This window comes from Miniopterus natalensis, chromosome 13, assembly GCF_054644295.1.
Source record: "Miniopterus natalensis isolate mMinNat1 chromosome 13, mMinNat1.hap1, whole genome shotgun sequence".
Classification (NCBI taxonomy): Eukaryota; Metazoa; Chordata; class Mammalia; order Chiroptera; family Miniopteridae; genus Miniopterus; species Miniopterus natalensis.
Genome location: NC_142093.1, coordinates 55,311,524 through 55,335,538, shown reverse-complemented (window position 1 = coordinate 55,335,538; position 24,015 = coordinate 55,311,524). Strand labels below are relative to the sequence as shown.

The 24,015-nt window shown below is 45.7% G+C and overlaps 1 protein-coding gene across 2 annotated transcripts in view; it reads right to left on the bottom strand.

The window, feature by feature from the left end:
• UXS1 (UDP-glucuronate decarboxylase 1) overlaps positions 1 to 23,025 on the bottom strand; it is a 91,456-nt gene extending 68,431 nt beyond the window's left edge. The window contains exons 1-4 of one of the 2 annotated variants that reach the window (XM_016222106.2): positions 22,874 to 23,025; positions 5,356 to 5,383; positions 4,240 to 4,303; positions 2,681 to 2,724 (exon numbers count right to left, since the gene is read on the bottom strand). In XM_016222106.2, coding sequence (XP_016077592.2) covers positions 2,681 to 2,724; positions 4,240 to 4,303; positions 5,356 to 5,383; positions 22,874 to 22,967 — 230 coding nt within the window. In that variant the 5' untranslated portion in view covers positions 22,968 to 23,025. The remainder of the gene's footprint in view (positions 1 to 2,680; positions 2,725 to 4,239; positions 4,304 to 5,355; positions 5,384 to 22,873) is intronic. The other variant, XM_016222108.2, reaches the window with a different exon arrangement.
• Positions 23,026 to 24,015: the final 990 nt, after the last annotated feature.

The window sequence follows — 24,015 nt, the reverse complement described above, 5'->3', positions numbered from 1 at the left end:
ACAGAGGATTCAGGAGTCCCAGGCAGTTACTTCTAAAGGGACCAGGGACGGACTAATTCAGACTCACAGCCCCTGAGCTCCAGCACTGAGAGGCAATAGCTTGAAAGGAACCAGGGACATATGGGGAGGAACTGAGTTGTCTGGCATCAGGGTGAGAGTTGGAGGGGCAGCTTTCTCCCAGACTAAAGTGCTGGCAAGGCCACTATTCCTTTTTTGAGAACACCCCCATAGAACTGGCAGGCAGGTTCTATATCAGGTTCTATAGCCATCAACCTGGCTAGCACTGTTTGCTCCTCTTTGGAGATTCCCTAAGACCCCACCCTGCCCCACTTTCAGGCCCACCCAAGCTGTTTTCAGTGGCTTTTCTTTATGAATGGCCTGTCTTGGCTCATGCTTCAGATATTCCTAAACTCTCTCAACCAGCCTCCTATCTCTTGGTAAGAGACAGGCCCAGCAGTAGCAGCAGCCATTCTTGGCTCACAGGTTTGACTCACCTGAGCACCTCCAAGCCCAGCATAAGTAGCAGCCACCTGCAGATTACTTTGTAGCTCATGCTGGATGACCCCAGGCAGAACACAGGTGACGGCTGACCTTGGCCTACACCTCCAGAGAGGCCTCAGAGCCAATGCACCCAGTGCACAGCTTTACACCATGTTAAAGTACCACCCAACCACTTCCACCAGTGACATGCTCAAGGGGCAGACTAAGCGGGCACCAGAGCCTTGCTGAATTAAGTCATGCTCTGTAGGTGGGCCCCTGCACAGCTGATTCTCCACCATGGTCTGAGGTCAGAGGTGGATGGTTGCAGCCGGTCCTTGCAGCTGATCAGCTCAGAGGTAAAGGCCTCCCACTGACACGCCAACAGCAATCCAGGCTCAACTACAAGAGGAGAGTGTACACAGCCCACACAGAAGGCACACCTTATGAGCTCAGCTTGGGTGATCAGCTAGGCTGTGTCACTGGGCCCTACAGAACATCTATAATAAGCCTCTCTACCACGACAGAGATATAGAAGCTCTATCTAATACATAGAAACAAACACAGGGTGACTGCCAAAATGAGGAGACAAACATGTTCCAAAAGAAACAACAGAACAAAACTCCAAAAAAATAACTAAAACAACAGCGACAAGCAATTTTCTAGATGCAGAGTTCAAAACACTGGTTATAAGGATGCTCAATGAACTTAGTGAGAACTTCAACAGCACAAAAAAGGACCAGTCAGAAATGATAAACTAACTGAAATGAAGGATAATTTACAGGGAATCAACAGTACAGTAAATGAAGCCATGAAGCAAATCAGTGACTTGGAATATAAGGGAAAAGCACCCAATCAGGACAGCAAAAGGAAAAAAGAATCCAAAAAAATGAGGATACTGTAATAGCCCTGGGAAAACTTCAAACATACCAACATTCGCATCATGGGGATACCGAAAGGAGAACAGAGAGAGCAAAAAAAAGTCAAAACCAATTCGTAAAACTAATGACAGCAAACTTTCCCTAAGTAGTAAAAGAAATAGACTTACAAGTCCAAGAAGCACAGAGACTCCCAAACAAGAGGAACCCAAGGAGGCCCACACCAAAACACGTAAGGAAAATGCTAAAGCTTAAAAACAAAAAAATCTTAAAAGCAGTAAGAGAAAAGCAGTTAGTTACCTACAAGGGAGCTCCCATAAGATTGTAACCTGATTTCTCAACAGAAACTTTGCAGCCCAGAAGGGAGTGGCAAGAAATATTCAAAGTGATGAAAAGCAAGGACCTATAACCAAAATTATTCTACCCACCAAAGCTATTATTTAGAATCAAAGGACATATAATGAGCTTCCTAGACAAGAAAAATCTAAAAGAGTTCATCACCACCAAACCAGATTATATGAAATGTTAAAGGGTATTCTTTAAGAAGAAAAAAGATTTAAAAATATGAAAAATAAAATAGCAATAAATACATATCTATCAACAATTGAATCTAAAAACCAAATAAGCAAATGAGAGAATGGAAACAGACTCAGAGTTACATAGAATATTTTGACAATTGCTAAATGGAAGGCAGTTCGGGGGTTGGGTGCAAAAGGTGAAGAGATTAAGAAGTACAAATTGGTTGTTACAGAATAGTCATGGGGATGTAAAATACAGCATAAGGAACATAGTCAATAATATTCTTTTTTTTTTAATCCTCACCCAAGGCTTTTTCCATTGCTTTTCAGAGAGAGTAGAAGGGGGGAGAGAAAAACACAAGAGAGAGAGAGAAACATTAATGTGAGAAAGACACATCGATTGGTTGCCTCCTGTGCCCTGGAGATCAAGCCTGCAACCAACTGGCTAGTCAATAATATTCTAATAACTATGTATGGTGTTAAATGGGTGCGATATTTATCAGGATGATCACTTAGTAAGCTATGTAATGTCTTATCACTGGGGTGTACACCTGAAACTAATAATAATAACGTATGTGAGCTGTAATTAAAAAATTAAAAAATGATTTAAAAGAAAATAGTTAATTACAAAAGAAAAAAAGTTTAAAAAACACTGCATACAAATTTTAGAGTAAAAATTTACCTTGTTGTGAAAACGTTCTTGTCTTGACAGTGCCTTATATTTTTCATACTAAGAAATTACTTAGTTAAAATAAACTTATATAAGACATAAGCCTTTTCCTAAAGCAAAATAAAAAGTACACATACCTTTTTTCCAAATATCTTATTTTCTCTCTAAGTGGTTCAACAATCTAAAACAAAAATAATGAGTATCAGTTTTAAAGCAAAAACACAGTGCTCCACCACTTTCCCCTCACTCTGATGTTCCAGACAGGCATGACAATTCTCTTCTAGTCTGAAATTAAGTTATACCACTTCAATCACAACTCTAAAATCAAGAGAATTAACTGCACGTTGGAATTGTTACTCCACAGATGCATAAGTCTCTGAGAAAATCAACCTTTTTTCTCTCCAACCTTACAATGAACAATATTAAAGGTGGTTCAGGCTCAAAAAATAGGCAGCTCATCACCACTGGTGTCTTTTCAGGAACTAAAAATCCCCTAATTGGTGTCCACAAAAGCTTAACATCTTGTTTCCGCATGTTATCTCCAGGGGATCAGTTCCAGCACAGAAATCACAGGCTACAAGGCAATCCCCATCTATGTGTGTTAACAGCATGAGCGTGGACAGAACAAGGGCAATCCAAGGGCGTCCCCAGGAATCCAGCACTGGCTTCAAATGAAAATGAGGAATTCCTCATTTCCTCCCAGGAGCATGTTACAATGGTCTACCCATACCTACATTTACTTGACTAAAACATAAGAAATTACTTTAAAATAGAAGGTGTATTGTCAACCAGAGGAGCTATCAGTGAGGGAGGTGTATGATTTCCCCATCTGTGCCTACAGACACCCTGAGTCCTAGCATCTGAGATGGGCCTTTTTCCTTATAGCATCTGCTCAGGTGAGTGGATGCTGGCACTGGCCTCCATCCCTTGTACAGGTAATCACTTCCCTTTCTCTAAGAAATTCTGAAAAGGCTCACCCAAAAAGTCACATAAAAATTTAAACTCCTTTTGCCTTTAAGACAGAATTTCTTTTAATAGAGAATGCCTTTATAAAATGGACAAAGACTGACACAAAGATATATCTACAGTATATCAAGTATTCTTAAGCCTTCTATTAAATAAGGGATCAGCCCGGCTGGCATGGCTCAGTGGTTGAGCATAGGCCTATGAACCAGGAGGTCAAAGTTTGATTCCTGGTCAGGACACATTCCCGGGTTGTGGGCTCGATCCCCAGTAGGAGGCATGAAGGAGGCAGCCGATCATTGACTCTCTCTCATCAGTGATGTTTATAGCTCTCTCTCCCTCTCCCTTCCTCTGAGAGGAAAAAAAAAATCCATAAATAAGAGATCTTCTTTTAATCCTCACCAAGGACATGCTTAGAGAGAGGAAGGTGGGAGAGAGAAACATCGATGTGAGAGAGAAACATCGATCAGTTGCCTTCCGTGTGTGCCCCAACTGGGGATCGAACCCACAACACAGGTATGTGCCCTAACCAGGAATCCACCTGGCAACCTTTCGGTGCACAGGATGACAACCAACTGAGCCACTCTGGCCGGGCAGGGATCATTTTTTGACAGATGTTCTCAAAATCATGGATCAGCGTCAAACTGCTACAATAAACATACCAGTACAAGCAAAGCAACAGAAGTAGATAAATATATAGAAAAAAAAGAAGCAAAATATGAAAGAGACCAACCTCTTCAATCTTCCTTTCAATTTTTATTTCACCATTTTCCTGGATAGACCTGTTGAGTAGAAAGCTACAAAGCTGAGATTAATTGAAAGGCTTTATGACTTTAAGAGTTATTTCTGAACAAATTTCCACAACACAAAGGCTGCAGACCACCTCCCTCTCCTTCCCAAATAGCAATCATTTGTGCCAATTCTCTCAGGAAGGGGGTGCACTAAAGGAAAATAGGTCAACCAGGGAAAGGAAATACCCTAAATCCATATTGCATGCTCACTGCTGCCTTAGTGTTGTTTCTATTAAATAAAATAATCTTGCTTTCGCATTATACCCAACAAGGGATTTCAAAGCAGGGGTGTGTCTACAGGAGTACAATCCTGACTGCTGGGCTTTCCTGGGGACTTAATGCAAAATGGAGTTTTTCCAATTAAATAAACAGAGAGCCTTTAAATGGGATGGGAACAACCCACCTAGCCACACACAGAAGCCTTTGTCAGGAGACAAACACAAGCCCTGGTGTATGGATCAGCTCAAGGCCCTGCCTGCAAAACCAACCCAGTATGAAAGGCCTGGTGGGGGCACAGCAGCCCTTTAGCCTTTAGCCTTTAGCCTTTAGCCTTTAGCCTTTAGCCTCGCACAGCAGCATTAAACTTCCAAACCCAACTCAATCACCACAATCATAACCGCTTTCTTTTAGTTGTACTACCAAGGAAAACAAGGTGGAGCGAATTTTTTTTAATTAAAGCTGTACTAACAGCACCAAATTTGTTTTCACAATGGATGCTTCTTACATTTTTGCTAACTCTTTTTAACATTAACACAAGGATTTTACTTTTGTAAGTGTCACTCCTGACCTACTAGACAACACAGATAATGCAGAGTGAGGCCATAAGGTTCCTCAGGTGGACAGGTGGACTCAGCATCCCCGTGGTCTGCTCCCTGGAGACAGGGACCAGCTGCATTCCTCGAAATCCACAGAAGACACGGCCCAGGTGTGTGAATAGCAAAATACTCAGTTTCATTTTAAAATTAAATTCAATTAACCCATGACATCAATGGTGTATATGTAACAACTGAAGTGTGTCTACAAAACCCAACAAGACCCAAATTATTATAAACAATTACCTCATATTAACGAAGTTGCCCCAAACAGCTGTAAGGGAAAAAAGAAGAAAAAGTTAATGTTTAAGTTCATGACATTCAAGGATTTCAATAAATACAATTTTAATTTTTAACCAATGTTTTAAAGTTCACTAAGTAAACTAAATTACAGCTCATAAAAACAATATAACATATAATTTTAAAATATTAAGTCCAACTAAAAAGTAAGTGAAAACATGATCCTATATATCCCTCTAATTTTAGAATATCTCTTTCAGGGTTTGGCGTTCAACGGTGCAGAGCCAGTCACAAGATCAAAGACCGCCATACCTGAAAGAGACCAAGGGTTCGGTCCACCCACTTCCTTTAAGTGTTAACAAGAACAAAATCCAGACAAGTTAAGGAAAGGAATGACACGTGGCTTGACCTCAACTACAGTTTACCTATCAGTTCTCAGCACCTGTCCCACCTCCCTTAGATTGCAGGGTCTGGTCTGCTGGGCTGCCTCCTTGATTACAGGGTGGGTTGCCATGTCTACAGCTGGCATTCGGCATATGTGCATGAAACAGCCTGGTCACAACAGAGAAGTTTCACCTTGGATGACTTTGAAAACAATACTGCACCAAAGAGCGACCACTTCAAGTTACTGAACAGAGGATGACATCACACAGAAACCTTCACCATGAATGCACCGTCCTGAGGTTTTGTACACACTCAGCAGTTCTGTGGTCACTCTCTAAATGCTGAACTCCTCCCAAGGGCCAGGCACTCTCAGGCGCTTCAAGGTGCAAGGGAAAGAAGGAGAGCAAATACAAACCTCCCCCACCACAGGCCTGGTGATTTTGTGAACTTGGGAAAGCCTTGAGGTTAGAGCTACTCCTAGGGATCTTCTCATTGCTATCCTCTGGTACATAGTAGGGCTTTAATTAATGTTTACTGAATAGAACTCAGTGTCCAAAATCACCCCCCCAGCAAGAAATTCCCACTGTTAAGAAAGGGACATGCTGATGCCATAAAATCATATGCTTCCTCAAAGAGAAGAGGAAACTATGCCAGAAAAGAGATTAATAAAATTACTAAGTAAAAGTGGCAAGTGAGCAAGAAATGGGAGAAATTGAAAGGAATCAGTACTATATTCACTAGTCCTCAAAAAGCAGAGACGGCTTATACCATTTATACCTTTGGACCATGTGGTTTGAGCACTATCCTCACGCCCTGAGTATATACAGGAAAGGCTGCCTTCACAAATCATGGCCTTATTCATAATTGAAGACAAAAAGACAGAGGGATAAACCCAAATATCCGACAATAGGGAAGCTGCTATCTAATTCAGTGAAAACAGAAAGCCATTAAATAGGACCAGAAACTACGCTGTAACATGAGGATGAAGTTATGACAGTTCCAGGGGGAAAAATATATGTCGTATGACTTCTGCTACTAAAAAATACATAGAAAAAGCCCTGGCTGGTTTGGCTCAGTAGCTAGAATGTCAGCCCTCGGACTGAAGGGCCCTGGGTTCGATTCTGGCCAAGGGCCAGTACCTCAGTTACAGGTTCAATCGATGTTTCGCATTGATGTTTCTCCCTCTCTCTCTCCCTTCCACTCTCTGAAAAGCAATGGGTAAATATCCTTGGGTGGGGACAAAAAAAAAAAAATACATAGAAAAAGACATGCAAAAATGCCGAAACACTGAGATTAAGTGGTATGAGTACTTGCTTATTTGTCCCTGGATTTATGTGCTTACCTTGCTTTTTTTTTAATATATCTTTATTGATTTCAGAGAGAGGAAAGGAGAGGGAGAGAGAGAGAGAAACATCAATGATGAGAGAGTCATTGATTGGCTGTAGCCCGCAACCCAGGCATGTGCCCTGACTGGGAATTGAACCCCGATCGCCTGGATCCTAGGTCGACGCTCAACCACTGAGCCACGCCCAGCCGGGCTACCTTGCTTTTTAAAAAGGAGGGAAAGGATTTTTAAACCCTTGCTAAACTCCTATTCTCAGGCTCTTCCTAGACAACTTGTGAACATGTTGGTCAATCCTCAGCTCACATAGCAAGTGATGTCACTGATACTGTCATTAGTTATTAACCATAGGAAAAGAGCAAAAGGGAGGCCAGACATTATAAGCATGGCCACCTGGGCAGCTTCACCAGGGAGCTGCAACTTCACACTCCCCAGGAAACCACCTGCCTATTCCCTGCAGATGACAGGGGGAAGGGACTCAACAACAGGAAGATGGACACATGAGCAGTAAAGTCAGGGTGATGTAGGGAAGGTGCCTGTCAGTCAAGCCTGGGAACAGAGATTATTAGGCAGAGGGGGAGGGGCCACTGCAAGCGCAAAGAAGTTTGGGAATACAGTACATAATCCCCAGACAAAGGAGTTGACCCTCTTGGCTCTCTTGTTCCTTGGGCTTTCCTCCATAGCCATGTGTTCCTAGAAGCCGCACGGCCCATGGGCCCGCGAACCCCACACACAATGGACTGACTGATGGACTGCGGCTGGGAACACAAACTGAGCTAGCCTGATGCTGGACTGGGCTGTGTAAACATGGAAATGAAACTCTGCACATGGCCCTGGACAGTGTGGCTCAGTTGGTTAGGCAGCGTCCCATGCACATGCCTAGGATGTGGGCTCAATTCCCGGAAGGGGGCGTGCAGGAGGCAGCAGATCGGTATTTCCATCCTCACATCAGTGCTTTATTCTCTCTCTCTCTCCTTTCCTCTCTCTCTAAAAAAAGAAAAGAAAGAAACTCAGGGCAACAGCTTTAATCCCAGCTCTGTTGAAAGCAAAGTGGGACTCTTCTTTGGCAGGACAGAGGGAAATGGGACCTTGGAAACTCAGGTGTCTGATTCCAGAGAAATAAAGCTTTCTACAGTATCTCATCCTCCCATGCGAGTCCCACAAAATTCCTTTTCTCGTGACATTGCAAGAAGCCCACTTGCAATGTGGGTACAAGGAGAGCTCCTTACCATAACACCACCACAAAAACAGAGCCCCAAAGATCAGTGACCAGTCAGGAGCTGACCAAACCACACGGGTATTTTCTCTGTGTATCTTAAATAGACTATCTCATTTTGGCTTGTCAAAATATTGTAGGAACCCTGGCCAGGTGTCTTAGTTGGTTGGAGCTTTGTCCCATGCACCAAAAAGGCAGAAACACAAGAGATTTCCCACAACTATGGAGCGTTGACCCTGTGTTTTGTGTAAACTAGCCTGGAATGTTGCAGATTAAACATTATCTAAAATTAATGTTGCTTTAAAATCTTGCAACCTGCTTAGTTAATGTGACCCACCCTACACTTACAGTGTCTCAAAGGAATTACTAACAAATGTGATCCACAAATACTGAAACTGAACTAAATGAAATCTATTATGTAGAATACAAGCACTCAATATTAAGAAAAGTACAAAAGAAAAAAGATAATAATTCACCACTATTGACAATGGGCTTAAAACAAAATTCCCTTACACAACTTTCAAGATATTTTAAATTATTCCAAATTTAAAATAAATTTTAAAAATACTTTGTACACAAACTGAGACACACTGGTTCTATAATTCTCATTAAGTCTGTATCTAGGCTCAATGCTTTGCTGGGAAATCTAGATCAAGAAAATCTATTACACAGCAATTTTCATGTAGAGCAAAAACTTGACTTATTTTAAGGTATGATTAAAAATGAGTGTCCTTTTCCAATGAAGAAAAAATTAAAATGCTAAGCCAACACTTTTGTCTGTGGTAGTCTAACTTAAGTTTCTTAAATATCTCCTTGAGGTGACTCCTGTTAGAACACAAGTCCTCTCAGTCTGAAGTCTGAGGGTCTCGGTGGATCCATGGATGAGGGTCAGGAAGTGGAGGGTGGGGAGGAAGCCCTGCTCCACAGCTTTCAAAACCCCAGAGTTCCAAGACCCCAAACAAACAAAGACCCACCAAACCAGAGTCCATAAAAGCTTGGACTTGTACACTAGGCAACAAAGAAAGTGCCGCCTCTTCCCCAGGGCTCCCACCAGCCTATTTTTAAGCACCCTTATGACACAGGATGAGATAAGCCACCACTTCCACTTCCCATCCATACAGCTGACTCAGCTGCAATACACTTTAGCAAGATTTTATTGGGCATTCAGATCACCACTTTCACCCCAAGTCACAGGAAGAAGTGGGAATTAAGAAAACCACTCTCCTGCCTCTATGTGGGCACACACCTACCCAACCCGGTAAGTGTAAGGCAGCCCAGGCAGCCCGCAGGCAAGCGTGCCGGGGGCTCACCAACTTGCCACAGTGTTGTTAGTGTTGACTGAATGGGGGAACCCATGGGGGACACGCCTTCTTTTTTCAGTGTTTCCTAAAATCCGTCCTCTCTCATCTACTAGTCAGCCATCCAATAAATTTGGTGCCTACGGATGCACGGAGGGTAAGACCCTGAGCAAAAAAACATCATGCTTCTGGTAAGCAACGTGCATGTGAGGTACAGGGAAGACCCCAAGAGCAGTTGCCAGAAAAGACTGATCCCAAAGGAGGCAAGGCGTGGGTGACAAGATACAGTAGGGGTCCACCTGGGACTACAGGGAAGAAACAGCTTGACCCCCCCCTAGAGCAGGAAAAGGTGGGGCACTGGCCACCAGTGAGACACTAGGGAACTTGGCCAGCTCTGAGATGCAGTCCTTCAGGACAGGGAGCAACAGCAGGCTGCACAGTGGTGACAGAGACAGTCACCCCCACAAACACAGGTCTCTTTTATAAAATGGGAACACTTATTACTGAGTCACTGCCCGGGGCCACATAGCCTGTGGTGTTACAGCAAAGGCTCCTAACCCACGGTGCCCTTTAGCTCGAAAAGGCTCTCAGGACCTATCAATGCCAAGAACGGGGTGGGGGTGGAGCAGTGGGGGGGTCTGCATTCTCCAGTCCCAACTGATAAAACCCAGGCGGCCCTCCTCATTCAGAATCCCAGGACAGGGGCCAGGGATTAAGGTGACTCTGACACCTGGGGAAGATGGAGACCCTTCCACCCTGAGGGATCTGGTGACCAGTCACAGCCACACCTTGACCTGCTGCCCACCTCTCTGTTCTTACAGTCCAGGCTCAAGCCACTCTGGTCCCAGGTAACTTCTCCAATTTGCCAAGCCTGTTCCTGCCTTGGGGCCTTTACACTCTCCCTCTCAGTTCATTCAGGCCTCTGCTCAAAAGTTACCTCATCAAAGAGATCTTCTGGCCAACCCACCTGTAGTAAACACCCCTGCACTGTGCACTCTCCCTCCCTGCCCACACTTCACCTTCCTTTCTCTTCACAGCGCTTATCCCCAGCTAACAGATCCATGTACTGTCCTATCCCCCCAACATGTAGGCTCCGGTGACAGAGATGTTCTGCTCACTGCAGCTGTCTGTGGCACTGACACACGTGCATGATAGGTGCTCATTAAACACCTACTGATACTAGGGATGAATGAAAAGCTCTCCCGGATGACTGGCAATCGCTACTCCAACTTTGGTTAGAGCAACAAGAAAGCTGAACCAAAAAGTCAAGGAAACTGATGGATTAACTTGAAGTTCAGTTCTTGCCCTTCTATATGAAGGGGAGATAAGAAAACCTCGGCCCATCCTCTGAGAAGCACCCACTTCTACTGCCCTTCCAGCCTGAGGACAATCCCTCCATTGCAGGTTACTTTATGACACCCACACCTGGAAACACCTTTCTTCCTGGGTGGCTCATCAACTGAAGCTATCACCTATTTAAGGAAATTATTTTCATTTCTGACAGTACTTTTTAAAAAGCATTACTACCTACCAGATACGAGAACACAGAATTTTCATTTTATAAGTAAAACCATGAAAGAGCAAAGTTACACGGCTTATCCAAAGTTACTCTCATCAAACGTTTACTCCACATTGAATGAAGTTTATGTCAGGTCAGTCTTCAAGTTCTGCCTTTAAGGACACAAAGGATCCTGGCTCCTTGCACCCTGTCATCTCCATGCCTATGGTCATGCTCGCACCCTTGCCTTCACCTCCACTGTCTAAATCCTATCCATCCTCTGAATGCCAACGCCCAGGCTGAGGGCCTCCCCATTTCTCCCCATCCTTGGTCTCATTTCTTTCACTGAATATCTTGACTGGGCCCAGCTGGCGTGGCTCTGCAGTTGAGCATCAATCCAGGATGCGGGAGATCGTGGTCTGATTCCCGGTCAAGGCACACGCCCGGGTTGGTTGCGGGCTCAATCCTCAGCAGGGGGTGTGCAGGAGGCAGTCGATCAATGATTCTCTCTCATCATTGATGTTTCTCTCTCCCCCCTCTCCCTTCCTCCCTCTGAAATCAATAAAAATAAAAAGTTAAAAAATAGAAAAGAATGCCTTGACCAGTTTCTAATAAACTACATGGGAACAGGAAAGCTGTTGAAGATAATAATTCCCAGGTTCTAAAATCTGTTTCTATTCTCAGAACACTTCTGACACCAAATGTGTGGGCTTTTCCACACCAACAACCACTTTCTCCAACTCCCTAGACATCAACTGGATGTCCAACAATTCAGCCCAGTTCTGACACCTACAGCCTGGAGTTAGCATCAGACCTCACAGGTTAAGGGCTCAGTCCTACAAGACTGCCCCCACTTCAGACTCCCAATCACAAGTCCCAGGGGCTACCTATATTTCTGGCAAATCAGCTATACATCAGGGCTTTCCAGACTCCCTCCTTGGTTGGGTTCGATAACTTGCCAGAACAGCTCGCATAACTCAGGAAAAGTTTAATTAAAACATTGGTTTATTACAAAGGATACAACTCAGGAACAGCCAAATGGAAGAGATACACAAGGGCAACGTATGGGGAAGGGACTGGGGCTTCCATGCCCTTAAGACAGCATAGGAACTTGTGCCCAGGAATGGAAAATACCAGGTGGCTGGGAAGCCAAGTTAAAACCAGGTAGTCAAAAGGAACTTGGGAGAAGCTGACAGCAGAACTGTCACCACCCCTCCACACCCTACTCAAAAACACAGAGGTAGCTAACTTTACCCCCTTCTGACTGCCTTCGTAAACGACTGACCTGCACGCGCAGCTAATCACGGTCTGGCCGCTATTCCACCTTCCTAACGTGGCAGTAATGAGCAGTGGGTCATCTTGCCCCCACGGAACCCTTGCCAGGCAGCTGGAACAGGAAGTCACCAAACCCAAAATGGAAAATTCCATAAGCCTGCCTTTCTGAAAGCCTGCCTTTCTGCGCAAGCCCACTTTGCCCCCAGATTATAAAAGCACCAAGCACAGCCAGCTCTCGAGCCTGTTCAGAGACCTTCCTTTCCCCGGTGCTACCTCCCATGCTCAAGCATAAGCTTAATAAAATCTGCCGGGAAATTTCTCTGAGGTTTCCTCTCCATTTCTATCTTGGGGAACCCAACAATCCCAAGGCCAGTAACACCCTCTCCAGGTGCACCACCCTCACAGCACTGCTGCATGCTCACCAACTGTGAAACTCGAGAAATCTCACTGTTCCTGAGTTTTTCACAGTGCTCAATCTCCACCCCAACCCTCTTCAGGAGACCCATGGGCGGGGCTCAGTGCCCACCCTCTCAAGCACAAGGTGGGTCTGTCTGGTGACCAGTCCCATCCTGGGGCCCCACCCTAAGTCACCTCATTGGCATGAACTCAGGTAGGACCAAAAAGGGGTTCGTATGAGTAACAAAGCCATTCCTATCACTCAGGAAATCCCAAGGTTTTAAAAACTCTGTGCCAGAAACAGGAAGATCAAACATATTTTTCCTGTATACCACAGCAGGCATGAGCAAACAGCTGTAATTTACTTCACGAAGGGCAGTTAACATCCCCAATATATAAAGTACTTTTAAAAATAAGGGGGAAAGAAGATGAAAAACAATAAAAAAGTGGGCAAAAAACATGAACAGTTCTCAGAAAAAAACAAATTAACAGTGTTAAACATCTGAAGAAAAAGCTCAAGGACAGTCAAGAGAAATGCATGTTAAAGCAAGGAGATACCCCTTTTTCAGATTGGTGAAAATTCTAACATTTGTCAATATAGCCTGTTGGGTAGCTGAGAGGAGAGCGCTGTTCTGCATGCCACTGGGAGCACCTGCACAAGTGTATCCCCTGCAGCACCATTTGTAATAGCCAACTATTTCCGAGAACTTAAATGTCTTCCACAGGAGGCTGGTCAATGACTGCAGGGCATACCAGCCACACAGGAGTGTCACACAGCTGGAGAACAGAGCAAAGGTGACGTACAGCTACACACCAACGTAGAGAGCTTTCCAGGAGATACTGACGCAGGAAAGAAAAAGAGGCAGAACAGTCTACACAGTATGCTACCTCTGGGATGAAAACAAGTAGTATGTGCATTATATACACAGACTAATGCCTGTATCTGCAAAAAGAAACCTAGGATGGATAAAATGGACCAATAAAAATGGGAATAGAGTGGAGAAACCAGAGATTACAGCAAGAGGTGTCTGACTGTAACTTTAATATAGTCTGATTTTTCAATCACGTATAGGCATACCTCCGAGATATTGCAGGTTTGGTTCCAGACCACCGCAACAAAGTGAGTATCACAATTAAGAGAGTCATAATCTTTCTCCTGGGGGTGGGTCTTGCCTCCAATTTGTAAAAAACCCAACATCTGTGAAGCACAATAAAACAAAAAATGACGTATGCCTATCAACAGTTGACACACTGTAATAATCAGGAAAAAAAAAAGCAAATCCTGAAATTGAACACAAACAGAAAAAATGAACCTAACTTGTATAAGGCATAAAAAATTATTTCAAATAGCTTTTGAACACAGTACTTTAAACTGCATATCCTTAGTGGGATACGTCCAAAGGAAAAAAGAACTACAAAGAAATTCTGATTTTTCTGAAGTCGGTTGTTGGCAGTGATATTGACATAGTAATTCTGAACTGGTTTTGTCTGTGAGGTAGAGCAAACGCGAATGAGTTTTTATTGCTGTTATAAACAAGATTTTCATTGTGGGGAAAAGGAAATAGCAATGCATAATGACAAAAGGTAAGGAAGAAACCTGTTGTGTTTTTAAAACAAAGATATCAGCATAAACTCATGATTGAAAAAAATATTTTCATTTCCTGGCTCTGTCTGCTGAAAGAGTTGGAAGCCATGACCCCTGGGTAGCAAAGGGCACAGCAGTGCTCAGACCCTGATTTTCTAACATAGTTCTGCACTGAGAGGAAGCAGGGCTCCTTGGACAGATAGCGGATTCAGGTTTGGGGCGTGGAAAGAACAAGATGAGCTGAAGCATCTGGAGACCAAGGAAGTGCTGAAAGACTAAAAGCCCCGTGATTTAAAAAAAAAATAGGGGGTGTAAATCGATTGGTGGCTTATGACCTTACTTGGAAAAAGGGTCTCTGCAGATGTAATTAAAGATCTTGAGACCAAAAGATCATCCTAGATCAGTGATTTTCAACCTTTTCCATCTCATGACACATAAACTAATTACTGAAATTCTGTGGCATGTGAAAAATATATATTTTTTGCAGACCTGACCAAAAAACAACAACGTATGATTTTGATTCAGTCGCACAAGATGGCTAACTGTTCTGTTGGCTGTTGTCTTTTTGTTTAAATTGACTTCAGAGAAAGGGAGGGAGGAGAGAGAGAGATAGAAGCATCAATGATGAGAGTCATTGATCGGCTGCCTCCTGCATGCCCCCAACTGGGGATCGAGCCCACAGCCTGGGCATGTGCCCTGACCAGGAACTGAACCGCCATCTCCTGGTTCATGGGTTGACTCTCAATCACTGAGCCAAACCAGCCAGGCTGTTGTCATTTTTTATTTGACAACCTAGGAAAAAAACGTCAGTGCCCCTGACTATAGTCAGGTATTGCGTATTTTAAAATGTTTTTGCCGCACACCAGTTGAAAATTGCTGTCCTAGATTATCCAGTTGGTCCCGAGTCCAGTGACAAGTGTCCCTGCAAGGGATGAAGGGGAGATGTGACAGTCAAAAGAGCAGGAAGCAGTGGGACCCAGAGACTGGAAGGATGCACCCACAGGCAAAACATCAAAGCGTCGAAGGAGGCTGGAGACTGAAAAGGGCCCTGTGACACCTGCTTTCAGACTTCTGGTCCAGAGCTGTGAGAGAATAAATTTCTTGTTTTACCACCACCTAGTCTGTGGCACTTTGTTACAGCAGCCACAGGAAATCAAGTGAGAGGAAGGACAAGTTATTCTTTTCTTTTCAGAACACCAGTTAACAAACACAGAGGATTTAGAGAATTAGAAAATCACCACTTTGTAATTCCCAGTATGAAAGCTGATGCAGGCAAGGGCTGTTGATGGATGCTACCCACACTGGCTAGAGAACCAGAGAAGTTCCTAACGTCTGAGAATCACCCCCAGACTGTGTACTGGGGAAACATGCCTTTAAAATGAAGTGATGTGGTGGCCCTGCCAGGCACCCAACTTATCATCAATAGGGGGAAAACTGTGATGTAATGCAAATCAACAAGCATTACTATAAAAAATGTTTAACTGAAGCCCTGGCCTGTGTGGCTCAGTTGGTTGGAGTGTCGCCCCAAACACCAAAAGGTCGAGGATTCAATTTCTGGTCAGGGCTCATACCCAGGTTGTGGGTGTGAGTCCCAGTCAGGGTATGTGCAGGAGGCAACTGATCGAAGTTTCTCTCACATTGATGTTTCTCTCTCTCCCCCTTCCCTCCCTCTCTCTCTAAAATCAATTTAAAAAATATGTTTAAAAAGGTTTAACTGAATTTAATCAAAAGGAAAAAAATAAATAAACCCGGAATGTGGGACATTTTACAGGACAACTGGTCTGGGCTTTTTTTAAAAGGTAAATGTCATGAGAAACAAGAGAAAAGTTAGAAACGTAACAGCCAAATGCAATGTGCAAACCTTGACTGGATCATGATTTAGAAACAAAAAACAAAAACAGAAAAGGCTACAAAAGACATTTATGATACAACTGAAGACAATTCAAATATAGACTATATGTGAGAGATTTATGTTAGTTTTTAGAGAATGGTATCGGTGATGACGTTATGTAGAAAAATGCCTTTAGTCTTAGAAGATTACATTGAAGTATTTAAAGGTGAAGTATTATATCTACAAACAGTTCAACAAAAAAAGTATAAAAACAGAGAAAAGAACAAATGTGGAAAAAAGAACCGGTAAATCTAGGCAGAAGATTCCTTGGGAGTCTGCTGATTTACTCGTTCAACAGAAAAAGTAGAAAATAGGTATGGAAATTCTTAAAATGTAGAAGGTTAGCCCGGCAACGTGGCTCAGCAGTTGAACATCAAGCCATGATATAGATGATCATGGTTCGATTCCTGGTCAGGGCACATGCCTGGGTTTCGGGTTCGATCCCCAGTAGGGGGCATGCAGGAAGCATCGGATCAATGACTCATCATTGATGTTTCTATCTCTCTCTTTCTCCCTCTCCCTTCCTCACTCTGAAATCAATAAAGATATATTTATAATAAAAAAAGATGCTGATGATTCAAAACAATTTCCAGGTTGCCCCTTCCCGCCCCCAAGGAGGGATGCGAAGAAGGACCCCGGCCTGACGCGCAGGCCTGAGGAGGAGCCTGCCTTTCACCAGGCTGGCGGAGCCTGGTACAGGCCCATCTGGAAACACCAGCTACACCTCAGTCTGCTGTGCTTCCCGATCTCTTCTCCACCGGAGTCCGCTGGCATCAAGACAGTGTCTAACTCACTGTGTCTCCTCCCTGGCAACAGGCCAGTAAATGTTTACTGAGTGAACTTAGGAGGGACTGATTAGATTGCAGAACTACCCAATAAAACTCCCAACTCAGAGAAGTTAGAAGTCTGTTATAAATGCAAAGCTAACACACATAAAACATACTTCTATATGGTTTTCAGGGTTTAATTTTGTCTTCTCTGAAATTTTCAGGGGGATAACAGCAACATGTGTTACCATAAAAACGATGTCATTACAACCAAGTCCATGATGCACTAAAAATTAGTGAGTATTACAGTTCTAGTTTTTAGGATGGAAAGATAAAGACACCTAACCTCCACTGAAATGCCAGAAAATAAACTTCATTTCTTTACTTGTTGTTTAAGGTGTAAAGCTATGGGGACAGGAAAAAGGGGAATACAGTGTTGCTGGGAGGAGAAAAGGGTCTCTGAAGGCAGAGGAATTAAGAGAAAGAGAGACCAGCACTGGGAAAGGCAGAGTTAGATCTTAGAACAGCGATTTCCAAGTGGGGTGCCACAGGAATTTTCAAAACATGCAATCCCTGACTATTTATTTAGTTGGGGGCACTGACCTCTTTTCCCTGAGAATGTCAAATAAAAATATGACAACAGCCAACACAACAATAGCCATCTGGTGAGAATGAATTAAAATTATACCTACTTTTTTTGGTCAGAGCTACAAAAAATGTACTTTTTGGTGTGCCACAGAATTTTAGTAATTAGTTTACATGCCATGAGATGAAAAAGGTTGAAAACTGCTGCCTAGAAGGGTTGAGAATGATCATGCCTGGTGCACTTGGACATGGGGCGACAACACTGCTAAGACAGAAGGTTTGACTTTCAAATCTGTATAAACAGCAATATGACTGCCGGCGCGGTGCCACTCCCTGCTTTGGCAGAAGATAGGCAGCTCCATCTCAGGAAAGGGTAGAATAGGGGGTCACAGACTGGGAGCCCCGAGTCCAAGTGGGATGATGATCCAGGTGCTTCAACCCACTGCCCACTGTGCTCCCACACTGCAGGCAGCCAGGCCTCCCTGGTCTGCAGGGGCAAGGGAGAGCCTTGTCACCCCAGCTCTGAGGACAGCCCCATGGTACTCAGGTTGTGAGGCTCTGCCAGTGCTAGTGGCACAGCTCACAGTCAAGGGGCAGCTCAGGGTTCGCCATCGCCCAAGTCCTCGGCTCAAACACTAGCACAGGACTTCGGGTGACCAGAAAGCGGAAGAAAGCCTGCAACAAGAAAGGGAGAAGTGACCTGGGGGAAAGAAACTCTCCGGTGATAAGAAGACTGAAAAAACAAAACTATCCTGGAGAGAGACAATCGTGAAACAAAGACCATGCTTTTTTTTTAGCTTTTTTAAAAATTCAGACAACATAAAAGAACTCTTATAAGTGAAAAATGATAGCTAAATAAAAATTTTTTAAATCACTAGAAGAGTTAGGCTGCAAAGATAAGGGAGTTTCCTAAAAGCAGAGCAAAACTTTATTTAAAAAAGGAGAAAATTGCAAATTAAAAGACTAGACCAGTGAATTTTATGTCAGCATAATAATATTCCAGGAAGATAAAATGGAGGGACGGAAATAACCAAAACAATTCAAGAAAACTTCCAAAACTGAAGAATTCAAGTCCCTAGATTGCAAGGGCTCCAAAGTACCCAGCACCCTGCATGCAAGGCACCCAGGCAGAGTACAGGGTGGTAGGTCAGGGCAGGCTTTGCCTAGCTGCAGGGACACCAACCCAGGACCCTCAGAGGCTTAGAACAACAGAGATGGACTCCTAGGGCTGATTTCACTCTAAGGGAGTGGGGGGGAGGGGCTCTGCACACTGAGAGCTGTCCCCAGGATGCTGGAGAAACTTGCCTTCACAACTAACCGCTGGGCCCAGCAGTGAAGTGGGCACCCCCCCCAACCCAGAGAGACAGACCCTGCAATCCTCCAGAAAAAAATGCAAATCCCACAGAAAGGGCCTGGCCTCAAACTCCTCACCAACACTGGAAGCCAGAAAGGGATGGAACAGGGCCTGAAAAATCCTGACGGAACCCTCTTCTAGAATTCCACATAAGCAATCTATCAATTAAATGTGAAGGCAGAAAAGATAGTTATGGACAGAGTCTCCAGAAGCTCCTCCTGGGCACATCTGTGTGAAATAAGCGTGACGTAAGGAAGGGGAAGTCAGGAGACGGGAAATGTGTGACAGGCAGAGCAGTTCTGAAGGCTGGGGCCCTTCTTTAGGAAGAGGCCCTGCCCCTTCTGAGCATCCTGCAGGAAGGCCCAAGCAACCAACAGAGCATTTCAAGTCAAACCAGTAATAGTACCTCAAAAGGAAAGTAATTTTTTTTAAAAAGCCAATTAGCTGCGAGGAAAGCAAAAAGTAATGTACAATACGGCTCACTATGGACGGCATTCAGTCCTACTCATGAGCACTACATGTTGATTTCCCCCAAATTCTGCAACGCCCACCCACACGGGGGGGGGGGGCATAGGAGCAGAGGAAAAGAGAACAATCTCCTTCCAACAAAGAAAGTCACTAGGTGACAAATATTTACAAATGAGAAATGAAGAGGCAGGTCGCTCCATGGCACAGAGACAAATAGCGAAATAATCAGCTAGGAGAAGTCAAGTGCTTGCCTCCAGGGAGGGGAAGTAGTGGCAGGGGACACTGCTTGGCCTAATAACTCCTGCAGAGGCTATTTGACTTTTTAAACCATAACTATGTGCATGCTAAAAAAAGAAAAAAGAAAAAGGTAACTGGAGCTGAGTCTCTTCAGAGCAAACTACCTAGTAAATGGCAGACTTTCAATCAGACCTTCGATCTCTTCCACTGACCTAATAGCACTGATCTAAATGCCACAAGGGCTGAAACATGTAAGACACAACCCCTGTCCTCAAGGATTGGTAGTTTTATTAAGAGAGCATATGCATGAAAAAAAACTCAAGTGCAATTAAATGGACGTATGCTCACCGCCCTAGGAATGGCACAGAGTTATGTGGCAGCAAGAAGGGAGCCTGGGTCCCAGGAGGCAAAAAGGACTCAGGGCGAAGAGACAAAAGACAGAAGAGGTACAGTGAGAAAGACTAGCAGGACCTGAGAGAGGAACAGCGAGAGCATTTCCGGAAGGGGGACTGGCTAACAGTGACAATGTGTGTGATTTGGGAGTATGGACAGTTTGTCAACACATGCGAGATTTTACTCATAATGGGGAGGGGGCAAGATTATTAATAAGGAAAAGCAGACACTAAGAATCACAGAAGTCACTGTTAACTTAAGACATGATCAGTGTCCTCAGACACTATCAGGAGCCCTGTAACATTTTCCCTGCAAAGTATCTCAGATTTACCATCCCTGCTCACTAGTAACATTGCCTCTTTCCTCATCTTAAACCCCAGTTAAAATCACCCACTTCAGCCCGGCCAGGCATGGGTCAGCAGTTGAGTGTGGACCTAGGATCCAGGAGATGGAGGTTCGATTCCCAGTCAGGGCACATGCCCAGGTTGCAGGCTCAATCCCCAGTGGGGGGTGGGCAGGGGGCAGCGGATCAATGACAACTCTTGACTCTCTCGTCACTGATGTTTCTCTTTCTCTCTACCTCTCCATTCCTCTCTATGAAATCAATAAAGATATATTTAATAAATAAGTACAATCACCCACTTCACAAGCTGGCACAGGTCTCTCTGGCCCGTCTGGTGGGGCACCCTCATCACTATACTTCATTCTCACTCCAAGACACTACCCTTCTTTGCATTCCCAGAACACTTCCCTGCTCCTGGCTGCCACAGAACCTCTGCACATGCTGTTCCTTCTGGAACACATTCCCTTCTCCACCTCCCTATTAATTCCTACACATCCTTCAATTCTCAGCTCAAGCCCCAATTCCTCATGAAAACAAACATCCCTGGTTGCTCTATCTCAGAAATCTGTCATAAACTCTTATGCATTCTTTTCCTTCTACCAGTTTATAATGTAACCCTCATTTGGGTGATATCTCATGTATGCCATCTCACCTTCTAGGCCAATCCTTCTCAGCGAGGTCCCCAAACCACAGCAGCAGCTTCCCAGGTGAAGCTATTAGAAATGCAAATTATCAGGCCACACCCCAGACCTATTAAATCAGAACTTGAGGAAGGCAGCAGCAACTTGTGTTTTGCAAACCCTCCAGATGCGACCCACTACCCTAGGCTCCATGACTACAAAGCCTAGGTGTTTTGCCCTCTTTGGTGTCCCCTGGTGCCAAGCACAGCAGGAAGGAGTTGGAAGATTTCCTGGTTGAATGAATTGTGGATACCTTTCTATGTCTCTCCTGGATCCCCTACCTTATTAATTCTAAACCCCTGTCTAACTTCAGGAACCCCCATAATCCACAGGAACCTGCTGCAGACTTAGGCTCTAGGACCCAGCTCCCAGGCCTTCTAGGTTCAAAACTTGGCTCTCCATAGCTTATCATCTGTGTGACCATCCATAAATTTTCCCAATTTCTCTTGGCCTTAATTTCCTCACGTCTAACATGGGAATAATACAGTACCTACTTCCTAGTACTGTTGAGATAATTAAATGAGACAATAAAAGAGACTCATGCCTGCACATACACAGTAAGCACTAAACAAATTTTGGTATTATTAGTATTGTCATAACAATAATTAGGCAACTTTAAGTGGCCTTTCCCCTCAGGTCCTAGCTCTCTTAAAATTGACCAAACACTTCCTCCCTGGCAAACTCCCCACATCTAACATCCACCCCAGCCTGAAACTTTGCCTAGCAACCAGAAGCCCTGCTAGAGTCCTCAGCTCCATCTCCCGAGCAGCTGGGCTCCAGGAGACAGAAAGGGTCTAATCACACAAGTCTTCCTAGTGCTTTCCCAGGTTCCCTCTCACATCTGGAATCAGAGCTTGGTAACTCAACCGGTTAGCAAGTGGTTTCATTTCAGTGTGTGCCCGGTGGCCAGGACTCAAAGAGCTCACACTGGGAGCTATTTCCGGTGCCATTTTTGTACTTGGTAAGGTATTAATAACAACAACTAAAATATACTCCAATCGAATAGATGTTTAAAATAAATTCCCATCAAACAGCTCTTAAAATTTAAAAACACACACAACAGTTTCTGTCTTTAAGACACAGGGTCCAACAGCTGCCCTATCTCGGATGCGACCCTGAGTGATGACAGAGACAAGAACCGCACCCGGGGAAGCGCCTGCGCGGGGGGCCAGGAGAGCCCACAGCCGAGCCCCGGAACCGGCGCCCGCACACCTGGGAGCTGCCGCCGGCGGGCGAGGGCCGGCAACACTAGACTCCCCAGCAGTTAAATGCTGAGTAACTTTCCTGCGGAGCAAACAGTCCTAGCGGGGTCTATGCCAAGGGCAACAGTATTTTTATCCTACTTAACCAGCAGGGCAGGGCGGCGCATTCCCCAGGGAGTCCCCGCGCAGCCGGCTCCCAGGCGATGGGGACAGCAGTCCCACACGTCGGGAGGCAGCTATTTGGGGCAGTGGGCTGGGGCTGCGTTGCGTTAGGAAGGATTGCCTAAGGACCGTGGCGACTCAGCCGCCCGGGCCCGCGGTCACTGAGCTCAGGGCAGGGCCCGCCGCGGGGCAGCCGGGCGTCCGCTCCGGGCCTAACCGGTTGACGGTCTTTGCCCAAGTTGGACGGCGGCTTTGCCCCGAATGTGGAAACGGCGAGAACCCGAAGACCCCAGAAAAGGGTGGGAGCGGGAAGCACACATCCCAGCACGGACGGCAACCGAGCGGCAGGGCCACCCTTGAGGCCGTACACTGCCCTCCCACCCCCGCACCGCCTCCCGGTGCCCAGGAATGAATGAGGCTCCCCCGCTGGCCGCCGGGGCTCACTCACAGGCGACGTAGGCGAGCAGCGCGATGCCCAGCAGCAGCTTCATCCTCCTGCGGTTGATGGCAGACGCGAGGCGCAGCAGCGCCTTGCTCACCATCCCCAGGAGCGCGCGGGTCCAGAGCCCTGCCGCGCGGCGGCCGCCTGCGTTGCACAAAGCGCAACGCCGGCGGCGGCAGGAGAGAGCCCCGCCCCTAGCCGTCCGCGAGGCCCCGCCTCCTCGCCCGGGTTTCCGGCAGGCGCAACCACTGCGCAGGCGCGACTCCGCCCCAGACCCGCCTCCTCTCTCTCTCTTCCAATGTCCGCCCCGCCGCCTCTGTCCCCGCAGGCGCACTGAGGCCGCCTCACCTCTGTTTTCTAAGAATGTAGCTGCAGGGGTGGGGGCGGGCTCTGCGCCTGCGCCTGCGCGTGCGGCGTGTTTCCCCAGAGCAGCCGCTGGCGCAGGCGCAGGAAGGTGCGTCTCCAGCCTGAGGGCGGCGCCGCGGTCGCCAGGTTTCCGAACCCAACCCACCTGGTGGCCGGCGGTGGGCACTCAAATGAGGCCGTGAAAAGAAGCGTTTGCGCCAAGTTAGGCCGCGCCTGTGAGGGCTTTGAAGGCTCCCCTCGGAGGGACCAGCTCCGTGGGCTGCTTTGTTGGCTTTAGTTACAGGAGCAGCGGAGAAAATCACTAATCCCCGAAACACTGCTCACGGCAACCCCGTGCACTGCTCTGTGCCATGGTCGACTGAGATGTCTTTTAAAAACAAAGGGTTTACTATTATTACAGAAAAGTAATGCTAGTGGTGGAATTAGGACGAACCGGGTAAGGGAAAGGGTGACTCAGGCTGCCCCTGGCTCACGGAGATCACTGACGGGGCTGCGTGTGGGTTCAGCCCAATTTGCCGAGTGGCTGTGTTTTAACAGTGAGGGGGCGAGTCATGGAGGCGCAGTGACTGCAGGGAGGGCACCTGGATCTATTTCTTCAATTAGCATTTATTGAACGCCTGCTTCACTCGGAGCTGTGTCAGGGGCCCACAGACACCATCACCCCATCCACAGACACTGGTCCCCAGGAGGGCAGAGAGGGTCCCCACAGATCTCTAGGTTGTCTGGAGAGACCCCAGGGGGCATTGGGGAGCTGCTGATGAGCCAGGTTGACCTTCCCCACA